Source organism: Cyprinus carpio, chromosome B22, assembly GCF_018340385.1.
Source record: "Cyprinus carpio isolate SPL01 chromosome B22, ASM1834038v1, whole genome shotgun sequence".
In the NCBI taxonomy this organism is placed as follows: Eukaryota; Metazoa; Chordata; class Actinopteri; order Cypriniformes; family Cyprinidae; genus Cyprinus; species Cyprinus carpio.
Genome location: NC_056618.1, coordinates 28345348 through 28361705, shown reverse-complemented (window position 1 = coordinate 28361705; position 16358 = coordinate 28345348). Strand labels below are relative to the sequence as shown.

General features: G+C 37.4%; 2 protein-coding genes across 2 annotated transcripts in view; both read left to right on the top strand.

The window, feature by feature from the left end:
- LOC109095006 (CD276 antigen homolog) overlaps positions 1-16358 on the top strand; it is a 467477-nt gene that overhangs the window by 323772 nt on the left and 127347 nt on the right. The window lies entirely within an intron of this gene.
- Positions 4936-7143, top strand: LOC109045816 (uncharacterized protein C14orf93 homolog). The gene is made up of 5 exons (XM_042749640.1): positions 4936-5166; positions 5961-6022; positions 6139-6230; positions 6354-6472; positions 6834-7143. The coding sequence occupies exons 1-5, from the start codon at positions 4951-4953 to the stop codon at positions 7110-7112; spliced, it is 768 nt and encodes a 255-aa protein (XP_042605574.1). The 5' UTR covers positions 4936-4950; the 3' UTR covers positions 7113-7143.

The window sequence follows — 16358 nt, the reverse complement described above, 5'->3', positions numbered from 1 at the left end:
TTCAATGAGAAATCTTTAGAAGATGACTTCAAACCGTCTAGAGAGGATCAGCATTTTATGGAGATAATGGATCAGTCAGTTACCACTGAAAATGGCCATTACTGTATTGACATGCCATTTAGGAAGCATGATGTTATCATGCCTAATAATAGGTGCCTTGTGGAACAGCGTTTAATGAGCTTGAAAAGAAAGTTCACTAAGAACCAGGAGTTTCAAGAACAATACTCAGCCTTCGTCACTGATGTTATCAACAAGGGGTATGCTGAAGCAATACCACAAGATCAGTTACAGCGGGATGATGGAAAGGTGTGGTATATCCCACATCACGGGGTATACCATCCTAAAAAAAAGAAGATTAGAGTTGTGTTTGACTGTAGTACAGTGTTTAAAGGAATGTCCTTGAATTCACAATTACTGCAAGGCCCAAATCTCACCAACACATTGTTGGGGGTTTTGACCAGGTTCAGGCAAGATCATGTGACTTTGGTGGCAGACATTGAGGCTATGTTTCATCAAGTAAAGGTGTCACAGAGGAATGTGGATTTTCTTCGTTTTCTGTGGTGGCCAAATGGTGAAATTACGCAAAGCTTTAAAGAGTATAGAATGAAAGTTCATTTGTTTGGGGCAATTTCATCACCAAGCTGTAGCAATTATGCTTTGAGAAAACTTGCGGAGGATTACAAAGATTGCTTTCCAAACAAAGTCTTGAATACCATCTTGCATAACTTCTATGTAGAGTTTAACGTCTGTTCACACTGAAGAGGAGGCACTTCACATGGTTAAAGATTTAATTGCAGTTTGTTCTAAAGGAGGATTCCAGTTATCCAAATGGATGAGTAATAGTCGTAAGGTACTAGCAAGGTATTCCAGAAGAACATCTGTCAAAATCAACAAAAGATCTCAACCTGGATAAAGACAACTTACCTGTGGAAAGAGCGCTTGGGTTACACTGGTGTGTGGAATCTGATGCATTCATGTTCAAGATTGCCGTAAGTGAAAGACCATACACAAGACGAGGCATTTTGTCTGTTGTCAGTATTATTTATGATCCTTTGGGATTTCTTTCACCATTAATACTGCCTTCTAAGTTACTATTACAGGAACTATGTAAAAGAAACATTGGATGGGATGATGAAATGCCACAGATTTTGGCATGTCAGTGGTCAAAGTGGCTGCAAGATCTCAAAAGGGTAGTTATAGTGAAAGTAGACAGATGCATCATGCCAAAGGATTTTGGAAAGATCAAGATGGCTCAATTGCATCACTTTTCAGATGCAAGTGAGTGTGGTTATGGAACCGTTTCTTACTTGCGTCTGGAAGATGGAAACAAAAGGGTAAGACTTTCCTTTATGCTTGGAAAATCCAGAGTCATTCCTTTAAAACAGATAACAATACCCAGACTTGAACTTGCAGCTGCTGTTTTGGCAGTCAGAGTTGACAAGATGCTCAAGAAGGAACTTCAAATGAATTTGGACAAGTCAATGTTTTGGACAGACAGTCAAACTGTCTTGAAGTACATTGCCAATGATGCAAAGAGGTTCCATACGTTTGTGGCAAACAGAGTGGCAGTCATCAGGGACGCAACAGACATTGTACAATGGAGACATGTTGGAACAAAATTGAATCCTGCTGATGATGCCTCTAGAGGCATATCCGTTGAAAGTTTCTTGAAAGCCAATAGATGGATACAGGGTCCAGATTTCCTGTTGGAAGCCTTAGAAGAATGGCCACAGTCCTATTGTGACCAGGTCTTGAAGGATGATCCAGAGGTTAAAAAGAACACAGTAGTAATGGCTACCATTTCCAAAGGTTTCGACACTGCTACTAATCAACTTTTGAACTATTTTTCTGATTGGAAAAAATTGAAAATTGCAGTAGCATGGATTCTAAAGTTCAAGGATGTGCTCTGGAGGCTCAAGCAACACAGGACACATATTCAGTCCTCTGTTACTTCTGGAATGAGTAATTTTGCATTAGAACAGGACAGAGTTGAAGAGGAAATGAAAAAGTTCCGAACTGGATTCCGTTGTCAAGGTCTTACACCAAATGATCTTTCTCAAGCAGAATCAGCAATTATTGGATTTTCTCAACGTGGTTCATTCAAACAGGAAATTTCTTCTCTGCAAAGTGGAACATCTGGAGTTAAAAGGAATAGTAACATCTACAAGCTTGATCCAGTATTGATTGATGGTTTACTTAGAGTGGGTGGAAGACTTAGTAGATCAGCAATGCCTGAGGAGATTAAATGTCCGGTTATCCTGCCAAAGGAACATCATATATCCAAACTTATCATGTAGCATGTTCATAAACAACTAGGCCATGCAGGGAGAAACCACATGCTGTCAACATTGCGGAAGAGGTACTGGATTATTAAAGCAAACTCTGCTTGTAGAAAAGTAATCTCTGAGTGTGTCGTATGTCGACGTTTTCAAGGCAAATTTGGAGAACAGAAAATGTCCGACTTACCAATGGAAAGGATTGTGCCAGATTTGCCTCCTTTTACTAATACTGGTGTGGACTATTTTGGACCTATTGATGTGAAAAGAGGTCGCAGTGTTGTGAAAAGATATGGAGTTCTGTTCACCTGTATGACTAGTCGAGCAGTACACCTTGAAGTAGCCTACTCTCTGGATACAAATTCCTGTATAAATTGCATTCGTCATTTCATGTGTCGTCGTGGGCAAGTAGTGCATTTAAGATCCGATAATGGAACGAATTTTATTGGAGCAGAGAGGGAGCTTAGGGAAGCTTTGAAGTTATTGGATCATGATGAAATTCAGCGTACCTTTCTATCAGAAGGCATAAAATGGACCTTTAATCCTCCTGCAGGATCCCATCATGGAGGTGTGTGGGAAAGGCTCATTCGCCTTGTAAAGAAAGTTTTGTACTTCACTCTTCGACAACAATGCTTGGATGATGAGAGCTTTCACACTATTCTTTGTGAAGCTGAAGTCATTCTTAATGGCCGACCTATCACAAAGCTTTCAGACGATCCAAACGATTTGGAAGCTCTCACGCCCAACCATGTCCTACAATTAAGATCAAAACCACTTCTTCCTCCAGGACCTTTTCAAGAAAGTGACTTTCTACGACATCTACGACTATCAGACGTAGATGGCGGCAAGTCCAATATCTGTCTGATCTGTTCTGGAAAAGGTGGATAAGGGAGTATCTTCCTTTGCTTCAGGAACGTCAAAAATGGATCAAAACACACAGAAACAAAATAGCCGTATACATAGTAGTCATCATGCACTGCATGAAAAGAGCTGTATACGGACAAATACGGGATGGGAAATCTATGCTAAACTGTTGGTTTGCCAGATAAATGAGGCAGAGTGCTTGGAAAGGTAATACACAGAAGTAAACTCATGAAACATCCAGAAACCTTACGTATGTGGATGTATATAGGAACTGGTGGAAGTTTCCAGGAATCCTTACAGCTGGTTGTGAGGAGGGTGGGTGTGAGGTGTGAAGGGCTTTTTATATGTTAATGACCCCCAGGTAGAGGTGCCTTCTCTGTTTTCAGAGCTTGGGTAACAATGTCTCATAAAGACAGCACATACAGTATTGTGGAACATAAAAACTGTGTTTGCTAAATACATTTATTATTCATATAATTTAATTAGTCTATTTAAGAAACTTAGCATCATTCTGAAATTCAATGGACACAATTACCATTTTAATATGTGAAAATTATGTCTCTGACTTTTCATGTTTAATGTAGTCTAGAGGAATGCAACAAACTGTTATTTCAGAATATATATTTCCAACACTTTGAAAACATGTCTCCAACTGCCCTATGTCAGTATGTTGTGCACGTATCTCTCAATGCTGCATTCATTGTATAAAAGAAGCAGTTCAAATGAGACATTTTGTTTCAAAAACATCATGTAACACATTTTGCAGGCTAGGATGTTGATAAATTCAGTACCATATTCATAAGTCAGTGAAATTTAAAGCTGCTTGTTTTTGCTGATGTCTCATGATTTGAAGTTCACTGTTTCTATTGTTATTATGATTCTACCCTAACATTTCATTAAATCTTTTTTTAAAATAGAAACAAAGAAAATCAATAGACAGGTCCATAATCTAAAACACATTCACATAAAAAAGCAAAACAAGTCCAAAGATACACACTGACAAACTCGGGTAAAAATATCTGCAGATACCTGTCAGCTACTGTACTTCTAGTCCAGAGGTGCCGAAACTAGGGCACGCAGGCCAAAGTTGGTCTTTTTATAATATATCCGTGTCACATTTGACCCTGGGCCACAAAACATAAGTAAACTCATAAGTAGCACATGTAGGTTATATTTGTAGCATTAGCAATAGCCAACAATACATTGAATGGATCAAAATAATTGATTTTTCTGTTGTTAAAAAATATTAGGATATTAAAAAAGTTCCATAAAAATAATAGTAATGTAAATATATTTATTGGTGTTTGTGTGAAGATCACTACATTTATCAAAAATATATTTATCATTAGTAGCCTAATATTTGTTGCTAAGGACTTCATTTGGACAACTGGGGATTTTCTCAATATTTTTTATTTATTTTTTTGCCGTTTTTTATTGTTGTATCTCTGCCAAATATTTACAAAGTAAAACTCAAAAAAAAAAAAAAAAAAAAATGTACCCGTATGACTTGTTATGTGGTCCAGGGACACATATTATAAATTTTATGTAAGTTTAAAGTATCCACTCATAACAGAGTTCCGGCCATTATGTCGGTGACGTAAGGGAATGCAACCAATGACATTACAGTATCATTCGCGCAAACACAATTTAAATTGTCGGCATTGTGTATGGAAGTCATTTTTTGCGAATTGCGACTTGGTGAAACTGACTATTGTTTGTGATGGCGTGTAAAAGAAACCTGAGTTTTACTACTCCCATGAATAATAGGGCTTTGCAACCAGCAGCAAGCCCACTGAGCATAAATGATTTAATGAAGCAGCTGATCTCTGGTCAGAACCCTTTGTCTCGTCAGCTTGAGGGTTTGATGGAGAAGCAAGCTGCAAACACTGTTCTTCTCGAAGATGCTATCCAGCGTCTTTGTGCTCTTGAGCGAAAGTTTGATGAGCAAAGACCGCAAGAGGAACAAAGACCGCGGGAAGAGCCATTACATAAAAGGATAAAGAGGGCGCACAATGTGGGCATTGCGGTAAGTTGAGTTTTATTTTAGCGGACAATATAGTAGTAAAGATATGTATAATAAAGGCTAGATGTTTGGCCCGCACCGCATTTGGCGGCCATGTTACCACGGGGAGCTCGCTCGCTCACTCGTAGTATTGTGTTTTAATGGTGCATGCACTTTTAAATAACCATAACTTGCTCCATTTTCTACCGATTTTCAAACGGTTTGGTTTGTTATAAACGTTAGAGATAAACCTATGACACTTAGGGTGGCCATTCATGCCAGTCCCGCCGGACACGCCCAAACATGTTTTCAGGTGCGTTCTCCAGAAGTCGCGTTGGTCGACCGCATACGTCATCGAGGTTCTCACCCTAATGACACTGCATACTTATAATTTTCATGAAACTTGTTAAATCATCCATAATTATAGACACGTTAATAACATATGTAAGAAACCAAACCATTTGAAAATTGGTAGAAAATTGAGCAAGTTATGGTCATTTAAATGTACATGCACCATTAAAACACAATGCTACGAGTCAGCGAGCGAGCTCCCCGTGGTAAGATGGCCGCCAGGTGATGAGGTTAGAGACTCCGTCGTAAGACATCTATCCTTTATTATACATATCTATTAGTAACAGTTAAATTATACATCACCTTGACTAAACAATTATTTTTGACCCTTTCGTTGTTGTAGTTGTCCGGCCTTTTAACAGTTTGTCACGTCTGTAAGTTACACAACGTCGTTTGAAAAAAATTGTTTCCAGCCAATGTAACGTTATGTGTGCATGTATTAAAGCGTTTTTCATTCAATGTTACAGGAAGCTGTAAGGCGCCTTCACAATTCGGAAAACAACCCACATAAATATGATCCACAAACTGGGTAAGACTGCTGTTTTTCTGCTATGTTTATTTGGCCTTTGTGGGCCATGCTGTTTATGGGGTTTTACATATTCCTTTTAAATGTATTTAATAACACACTTCTCTCTGTCCACACAGAATAAGTTCGCCTCGTAACCAAGCAGTCATGACTTATCTGCTAGAGGAATTGAAAACAACTTTTGCAGATGCAGACCCTGAGTGTATACAAGGTAATTTTAAAAATGTTTGTTTAACAATTTTAATGTCCATAATTTTAGTCTCTTATATTTTTGTCCATCTTATGATTTCAATAGTGTAGTTTCTGTCACTTATCTGAATTTTCTTTTATTCAGCGTGTTGCAAGACATACTTTGAAACACTTCGGAGAAAGTACAATTTGTCTCAGCCAGAAAAGTCCCAGCTAAGAGATGCCATTAAAACAGGAGCTAAAAACCGACAAAGGAAAAGACGGGTAAGTGTAGAAATTCATCAACTTGTCTTTAAAGGGATAGTTCACCCCAAATTGAAAATTCTGTTATTTTCTTCTGATAACCACAAAAGAAAATATTTTTAGGAATGTTTGAAATCAAACTGATCATGAGCTCCAATCACTTCCATAGTATTTTTTTTCTACTTTAAAGTCAATGGGGCTCATGATTGATTGGATTATAAACATTCCATCTTTTGTGGTTATCAGAACAAAGACATTTACAGGTTTGTAACAACATGAGAGTGAGTACATTGACAGAATTTTCATTTTTGAGTGAACTATTCCTTTAAGTTTGATACATTTCTGGGTGTTTTTAGTGGTTAACACATTGTGTGTTTTGCAGTTGCTGAATTCCAGGTCCAAGGTTGTTCAAACTGATGCAGAGAGAGAGCTTTGGCAGACTGCAACAGTGGAGCTGATGTCTGACGAGGAGGATGCCATTGTTGATGGAAGGCCAGTGTGGATTGTGAGGTCTCCATCTCACAGGAACCCACAATTGTCAGAACTTTGTGAGGAGCTTCAGCGCAGATTGGAGGCAGACATGCGCTACACTATTTTGCATCATCAGCGTGTTAAGGCTGATGGAAATGGACATGATGGACCTTCCTTTCTTCAACTTTAACTAAACTGCACTAGTTTTGCAATTTTAATAATTGCACCATAAACTGCACATTTTCACTTATTCTCTTCTATTTTATCTTATTCTTTGTATACTTATTAGGTTAGATTTATTTAGTTTCATATTCTGCAACTTACTTTCTTTTAATATTGTTTGTGTTTGCTGTGTTTGGTTACATTTTAAATACTTCGTGCTGTGTGTACATATTAAGTAGTTTATTTAGTTTTATATTCTGTAACTGTTATAATATTGCTTGTGTTTAGTAAAATTTTATAAAAGTACTTTGCGTACATATTATTTCGTTTTATATTTTTGTAACTGTTATAATATTGCTTGTGTTTGGTTAAATTTTATAAAAGTACTTTTTCCCCTGTACAGTTCCTATAGTTTTATTTATATATTTAATGCTTTATTTATATATTTAATGCTTTAAGTGTTTTGGTTTAATTTTAATAAAAATAAATTCTGAATCCATTCTGTTTTCCATTTTTGAGGGGGTTGGGTTGTATAGTGGGTGGGGTGGTTATGGTTTATTAACATAGCTGGCCAAAACCAATCAAGTCACTATGCTATGAGGGCTTGGGTTGAGCTAAATGAAAAACCGTGACCAATCAAATACTAGTATCAGGAAATTGACAGGTCACTGTCCCAATAGTTGTCAGGGTTTGGGGTGTGTTTTTTTTTAAACAACCAATCAATGTTGAGAAAAAAAACACAAATAAGGACAGCAGAGGTGTGTCAAGGTGTGAAGTGAAAGGGCTCTTGAGGTGTGAAAATGTCTCCTGACAACATTCTTCAGGGGATTACTTGCCATGGCAACAAATGGCTGCATATACCACGGGGATATCCCTTCAGCAAGATACATCCGAATTGGTATCATTACGGGAGTTTCCTAACTTGGTGGAATTAGAAGTTTACCCTCAGTGGAACTAGTAGATACTTCCGAAAATCAGTCGAGTATACAGGAGTTTCCTAGTACGGATACACCTCTTTTCATGCAGTGATGGATCCAACTGCTCCACGTGGCTCATGGTCATTAGGCAAAATCATCCAGACATATCCTGACAAAAAAGGATTCGTTCGCTCTGTACAGTTGAAGACAAAAACAGGACTACTGGATAGACCGGTTTCTAAGCTCTGCTTGCTGCTTGAAGATATAAAGGACTGATCTTCAACGAGAAATACACACACACCTTTTTTGTTTTTTGGCTCCTTTTATAATTTAAAGAAATAATACTATTAACACAAAAAAATACATGGACTACAAGACTGATCCATTGTCAATGTAAATGTATTTCGGGCTGTCACCAGGTGGGGGCAGTAGGTGCACAGAGTGTTTTTTAAACCGGTGTTTTACACGTAGAGGGAGGTAGGCTTGGTGGGGGAACGCATACAGTTTTTACCACACACAAGTTAGATGTTCACCGTCTCTCAAGTATGTTTAAGGTTTGCATTTGGTGAATAAAGAAACAGAAAAGTAGACATGGACTACAAGACTGTTGATGTGCGTAAAAAGTGTGTTGTATAACCAAGCCGTCGGCAGCTATAGGAGCTGCTGTAACACGTGCCATGCCGTTTCTTTCTTCTTCTTTTGTTCATTAGTTGTTTACATGCTTAGTGCATATCGCCACCTAATTGATGGCTGTGCAATCATTTTTATTTTTTTCCATTTATTCTTTAATCCTTGAGAATGTGAATTATATTGTTTGTTTTATGCGAATTATATATTAAGTCATAACAGATATGTATTTTGATTTAAAATTTAGACATTATAGAAAATGGCACTCCATGTGTGAGATAATATAACATGTAATAAATAAAATAAATAAAAGTTAAACATTACCTTGTCATAGTGTTTTGTAATTTATACAGATAACTCTTATATATGCCAATAAAAGAAATAATCATATTACAATAATATATTACCTTATTTATTACTTATGTTAGCGCTTCCTCATTAACATATCAAATATATATATATATATATATATATATATATATATATATATATATATATATATATATATATATATATATATATATATATATATATTTGATATGTTTGATATTTGATATGTTAATATATATATTAAAATAGGCTATATTACATATTGTAATATTATATAATGTTGTGCGCTATTTGTCACGCCCACTGAAGGCTCGCTGAAGTGAACTAACCCTGGAACATAACCTGCTCCGGAGCAGGTTAAGTTCAGAGAGTGAGTTGCTATGACTACTAACATACCCTGAAAGTTACCTCTGTTTTTGGAACCGAAAGTGTGGTTATCAGCCTACTTACTCTTAAACATACCCGGGTATGTCACATAACCTGCTTTCTGGAATACCCCCGGTATATGTTCTAAGTCTTGTTTTTATTTGTTGAATTTTACCAATGTTGTGTTTTGTATGTCGAGTATTGATGTCACATCTTTCAAAGATGTTTCTCAGCAGTTACTTCACTATTGTGAAACTGTCCACAAACAGTTATGAATATGAAACAAGTTATGGGTTAATCTTCTTGTTTAAATAATGCTAAAATAAAATCTTCATGATTATATGAAGAATTGTATGACTATCGTAAAGTCAGGTCAAAAACATGTCATATTCTAGCTTGCCATCATTTTAACAAATGTTTTCATTTGTCACACTTTTGAAATAATTAGATCATAAATTTGAATATGAATATGCAAGGTCAAAGAGCACAAACAAATAGGATTATTAAACACCATTATGGTGACTTCAAAACAATTACAGTAAACAACTAAATTTCTCACAGTGGCACAGTTAAAGACAACTTTATAATGTGAATTCACAGTTAAACAAGAGCAGTTATTTACTGTGATGTTAGCATCATTCTGCTGTTCATTAAGTCATTTGTAAGAAAATTACCCAGTATACGTTGATTTCAGAGTCAATTTCTGACTACAGTAATATATTGTAAAATAATACTCTTTCATCCTGTAAATTCCTGGCATTTTTTTTTACAGTGAAGATAGATAGACTTTGTATATTTTAGGATTTTGTATATCGTGATTATGTAATTGTAATGAAGTGCATGGCCATATTGACATCCCCCACTAAAAATTTTCAATTAATTATTATTATTAGGGCCTGAGCACTGTGGTGCGAGGACCCTCTTGGAATTGCTCCGTTTCTTATTATTAGGGCCCGAGCCAATGGGTGCAGGGCCCTCTTGTTCCCCTAAGGATTATTCTTATTAGGGCTCAAGCCCAAAGGGCAAGAGCCCTTTTGTTTTCCTTACGATTATTTTTAGGGCCCGAGCACCGATGGTGCGAGGACCCTCTTGGAATAGCTCCGTTTATTCTTCTTCTTCTTCTTTTTCCTCTTTCTTTTTCTCTGAAATGAATCACATTTTTGAGGGCCTAAACATGTTCTAAAACTCACGAACCATTACCTACAAAAAAAGTCTCTTGGGACAAAATCCAAAACCCAACTAGAAGTAAGTTATTTTGAATTTCCTGTACGATTTTTGTGCAGTTTTTGCCATTTCCATGCCTCGTACTTTGACAAACTTCTCCAACAGTTTTAATCGGATTATCTTCAAATTTGACGAGAGTCATCATAAGACCTTTGTGATGTTAAATTGTGAAGATTTTGAGTTTTCGTCAAGGGGTGTCCCTGGCGGCCTGACAAAATTTGATGTTTCGCCGTGAAACAGCAAGTCACTGTAACTCAGGCAAGCAATGTCCGATCTGCCCCAAACTTCACACGTGTGATAGGTGTTCTGTCCTGAACAAACATCCATGACCAAATTCAGTTATAGTCATAGCGCCACCTGCTGGCAACAGGAAGTGACATGGTTGACACTGTTATGAACTCCTAGGAACATATTAAAAGTCTCAACAAGTGTAAAATAGGCTGGCAACATGCTAGGCAACACTTTGCTAAGTGCTAAAGCATGCTACTAATGCAGTGAAAAAGGAAGTTTTTGTAACTCAGGCAAGCAATGCCCAATCTGCCCCAAACTTCACACATTTGACAAGAGTCCTGTCCTGAACACATCAACATGCCCGTATTCGGTTATAGTCATAGCACCACCTGATGGCAACAGGAAGTATCATGTGTAACACTGTTATGGGCTGCTTGCAAAATAATAAAAAGCATCAACAAGTGTTAAATAGGCTGGCAAAATTCTAGAAGCATGCTAAAACAATATAGCAAAACTTAGCTCCGTGTTAAAGCATGCTATTAATGCAGTGTTGCAGAACATTACTGTAACTCGTGCATACAATGTCCAATCTGCCTCAAACTTCACAAGTTTGATTAGAGTCCTGGCCTGAAGATATCTACATACTCATATTTGGTTATAATTATAGCGCCACCCATAGACATAAATACCTAGACGCAGTGATGGAGTACTCGAGCCCTGGACTCGGACTCGAGTCCGACTCTAGTCACTATTCTTTGGACTCGAGTCCGACTCAAGACTCCATTCTCTTGACTCGTGACTCGACTTGGACTCGCGGACTGATGACTCCTACTTGGACTCGGACTCGAGGATATATAAAATCGGACTTGAACATTCATCACATTGTTTTTGACTAAATATGTTATAAAAAAATTATATAAGGTGTTACAGTTTTCCTGTTTCGTGCCCAAGACCGGCCGGGATCTATTTTTTCCCCTCACACTGCTACCGCTCGCTCTCTTTGCTTGACAACACACATTAACTGACGTCACTCACTTTACGCTTGTGCATGATTCGCGGGCTAAATGTTCACACTTGGAAAATGCAGAAAAATGTGCCCCGGATCATGAACTTCACCTACACAAATTTTGCATCTAATGCTGGAAAGAGCAGCGCTAAATGTTGTGTGTGTAATCGCACAATTGAGGAAAAGACTGGGACAACTTCAAACTTTAACAGAGACCTGTCAAGGATGCACCCAGAAAAGTAAGTAAAATGCTTTCCATTGGCTAACGTTAGCTTTTAAAAAAAAACTATTATTGACTAATGCATATATGATAATAAACAGAAGAAGCTAGGGTTGGGTGATGTTTGACAATTCGGCATCAGACGTCGATGATGTCTAATGTCTGGTTCAGATTACACAATTTTTTTGTCTGTTGATAACTTACTAGTCACTGTCAGATCAGATTACATTATTTTTTTTGTCTGTTGCGATAGCCACTGTGTCAGATTACACAATTTTTTTGTCTGTTGCAATGGTCACTGCGTCAGATGGATGACGCAATTTTGACTGCTAAAATCCTGTGGTGTCGTGGACAAGAAACATGTCAGACTAACGTAACACGTTGCTTTCTGACCAGTCGCGTGCCGTCACACACACACATTCACTTGAACACATACAAACGCACTCACGCGGTCACTCACACACACACCCTCAATCTCTCTCTCTCTCTCTCTCTCGGCATATCGTATTGATTTTTACGTTTTAAGTATCTTTAAAATACAGTGTCCTGTAAAATGCATGTTTCTTTTTTTCGCTGAGTGTATTTTGCAAAGTGTATATGTCAAATCAGTAAATAAACTCCCTTTGCAATCGTGACAGTGGTGTCATTTTTGTTTAATGTAGAACCTATTTAATACATTTTATCAGTTCTTGGAGGTCCCAGAGTGGAGACATGTAGGCACTGGGAGCTCGAGACTCGACTCAGACTCGAATACAGGACTCGAGACTCGACTCGGACTCAAACTCTGGTAATGGCGACTCGACTTGGACTCGACTCAGACTCTTCTTTGGTGACTCGGACTCGAACACTGGGATTCAAGACTCGACTTGGACTCGACAGTTGGTGACTCGACTTCAACACTGCCTAGACGCCTCATTGGCCGCTTTGAACCGTTGCTGCGATACGTCAACGCGTCCGCCATGCTTGTGAGGGCAAGGCTGCCTTAAAAATAAATGGAAGTAAATGGGGGAGCTGTATTTTTTTCTGGTTAAAAACACGATAACATTTACATTTATCAACCGATTTCAGAGGTTTGTGATCTACGTGCAGTTAAAAATAACTTTGCCTCCAGTTATTTAGTTAGGTTTGGAAAATTATAAATTTTTGTAAGAAATTGTGAAAGCTCACACTTGTCTAACTTTTCGGTTAACAATTCTAATGTTAATGAAGTATAATTGTGACATATACATGTAATGTAATTTGAATGTACATTAAATAAAATTAAGTTGTTTCATTGCTTTCTATGTGTTCAACCTCAACATTTTAGCTTTTTTGTGGTCCATGTCAGGTTTTTATACAGTCTATGGTCAGAACACTGCTCATTCCCTTTGAAATACTGGAAACAAAATCGAAATAATACATCTTTAAACACTAATAATTTATCATCATTGAGAAAATTGAATACAACCAACAAATACAAATCAAAAGATGACACAGTGGTAGTCTGCTTTTTATTTTGATAGCACTCTATACAGATAAAACTCCACAACAAACAATAGCAAATGGAATTGATAAGGCTTTATGGATCCAGTAAAACTTAGTTACAGTGGTAAAATAATATGCACTGATACAGTGCACAGTAAAAATATAGTAAAATTGATATGTAATATTAAAAAGTATATGTAGTACAACTTTTAGTAAAGTAATTAAAATATAAAAAGCAAGTACAATAACATAAGTGATATAATAGATTTATAATAGCACAAAGTATATGTATAATACCATAATAAATAAATGAATAACAATAGATAAACAATAGCAAGAAGAATATGTAATATCAATGGTGGAATAATACAGAATAGATCATAATGAAGAATAAATTAACAGTAAATTATAAAGTAAAATATATAATCATGAAATGCAGAGTTTTATAATAGTATTTGTGTAATATTTATTAAACAAATTAAGACGCAACACAAAAAATTGTGGATGTTAATTCCAAATTGTGTTTAATTAATGAGCTCCTTAAGTATAATATATACACACAATATGTACAATGTGTACACACACAAGCACACAAGCACACACACACACACACACACACATATATATACATATATATATATATATATATATATATATATATATATATTGTGACGTGGTGAAGAATCACTCGACAAGTTTTGGCTTCGTGAACAACAAAAAGGCCCCGGAGGGTGGATTTTATTTACAATAATAACAGTACAGGATGGCAAGCCGGTGCGTGGAGGCTGGTGCTCACGGTGCTCTTCAGTGCTCAATCCAAATGAAAGTGGGTGTCCAAAACGTGCTCCAAAGTGGGTGGGCTGTCGGTCACTCGCTGCTTTCTGGAGAGAAATGAGAGAAAGGGTTAGTCCAGCATGCGTTCAGCTCGAGACCAGTGTCTGACTTGTCTGCTCAGCATGTGCTGCTTAAGAGCCGTGTTCTGATGAGATGCAACTGTGACCGATCAGCCGGCAGTGAGGACGTGCAGGTGTATGACGTTGGTTGCCAGGGCGACGCTGATTCCTCCTAGGACGCTCGTCACAATATATATATATATATATATATATATATATATAAATATATAATATATATATATATATATATATATATATATATACACACTCACCTAAAGGATTATTAGGAACACCATACTAATACTGTGTTTGACCCCCTTTCGCCTTCAGAACTAACCTAATTCTACGTGGGCATTGATTCAACAAGGTGCTGAAAGCATTCTTTAGAAAATGTTTGGCCCATATTAATAGGATAGCATCTTGCAGTTGATGGAGATTTGTGGGATGCCCACATCCAGGGCATGAAGCTCTCGTTCCACCACATCCCAAAGATGCTCTATTGGGTTGAGATCTGGTGACTGTGGGGACCATTTTAGTACAGTGAACTCATTTTCATGTTCAAGAAACCAATTTGAAATGATTAGAGCTTTGTGACATGGTGCATTATCCTGCTGGAAGTAGCCATCAGGAGGATGGGTACATGGTGGTCATAAAGGGATGGACATGGTCAGAAACAATGCTCAGGTAGGCCGTGGCATTTAAACGATGCCCAATTGCCACTAAGGGGCCTAAAGTGTGCCAAGAAAAACATCCCCCACACCATTACACCACCACCCCCAGCCTGCACAGTGGTAACAAGGCATGATGGATCCATGTTTCTCATTCTGTTTATGCCAAATTCTGACTCTACCATCTGAATGTCTCAAACAGAAATTGAGACTCATCAGACCAGGCAACATTTTTTTCCAGTCTTCAACTGTCCAATTTTGGTGAGCTCGTGCAAATTGTAGCCTCTTTTTCCTATTTGTAGTGGAAATGAGTGGTACCCGTTGGGGTCTTCTGCTGTTGTAGCCCATCCGCCTCAAGGTTGTGCATGTTGTGGCTTCACAAATGCTTTGCTGCATACCTCTGTTGTAATGAGTGGTTATTTCAGTCAAAGTTGCTCTTCTATCAGCTTGAATCAGTCGGCCCATTCTCCTCTGACCTCTAGCATCAACAAGGCATTTTCGCCCACAGGACTGCCGCATACTGGATGTTTTTCTCTTTTTACACCATTCTTTGTAAACCCTAGAAATGGTTGTGCGTGAAAATCCCAGTAACTGAGCAGATTGTGAAATACTCAGACCGGCCCGTCTGGCACCACAAACATGCCATGCCACGCTCAAAATTACTTAAATCACCTTTCTTTCCCCATTCTGACATTCACGTTTGGAGTTCAGGAGATTGTCTTGACCAGGACCACACCCCTAAATGCATTGAAGCAACTGCCATGTGATTGGTTGATTAGATAATTGCATTAATGAGAAATTGAACAGGTGTTTCTAATAATCCTTTAGGTGAGTGTATATATAGACCCTCTGAATCAATCTCAGCTCAAGATACACATTTTATTTCAGTTTTCTGTTCTAGCTTTCCCTGAGAATAGAGTGGTTTAGTTGTGATTACAAAACCTGAATAATAAAGATTAATTCTACACCGCTTCCCTCAAGATTTTCCTATATTTTATTCAATTAATGAGTAAAATAATGTAAACAATTTGAGGATGCTTGACATTTTGTTCTACAATGCAAATTACACAGACCCATGCAGAAAACACATATTTTGAAACAGTTGTTTATTTTTCCATATATGTTAATACACAGGAATTTTTGGGGTATGAGTGTGTGCAGTTTACGTTGTACAACAAAATGTCAAAGTATAATTGTTTAACAGACCAGAACATGAGATGCTCCACCTCAAAAAAACTTTCTATTATTACAAATTAATAATCATTATTACAATATCAAGAGCAATACTAAACAATGATTTTGTCATGATATTGCAGCTTGCCTCACTA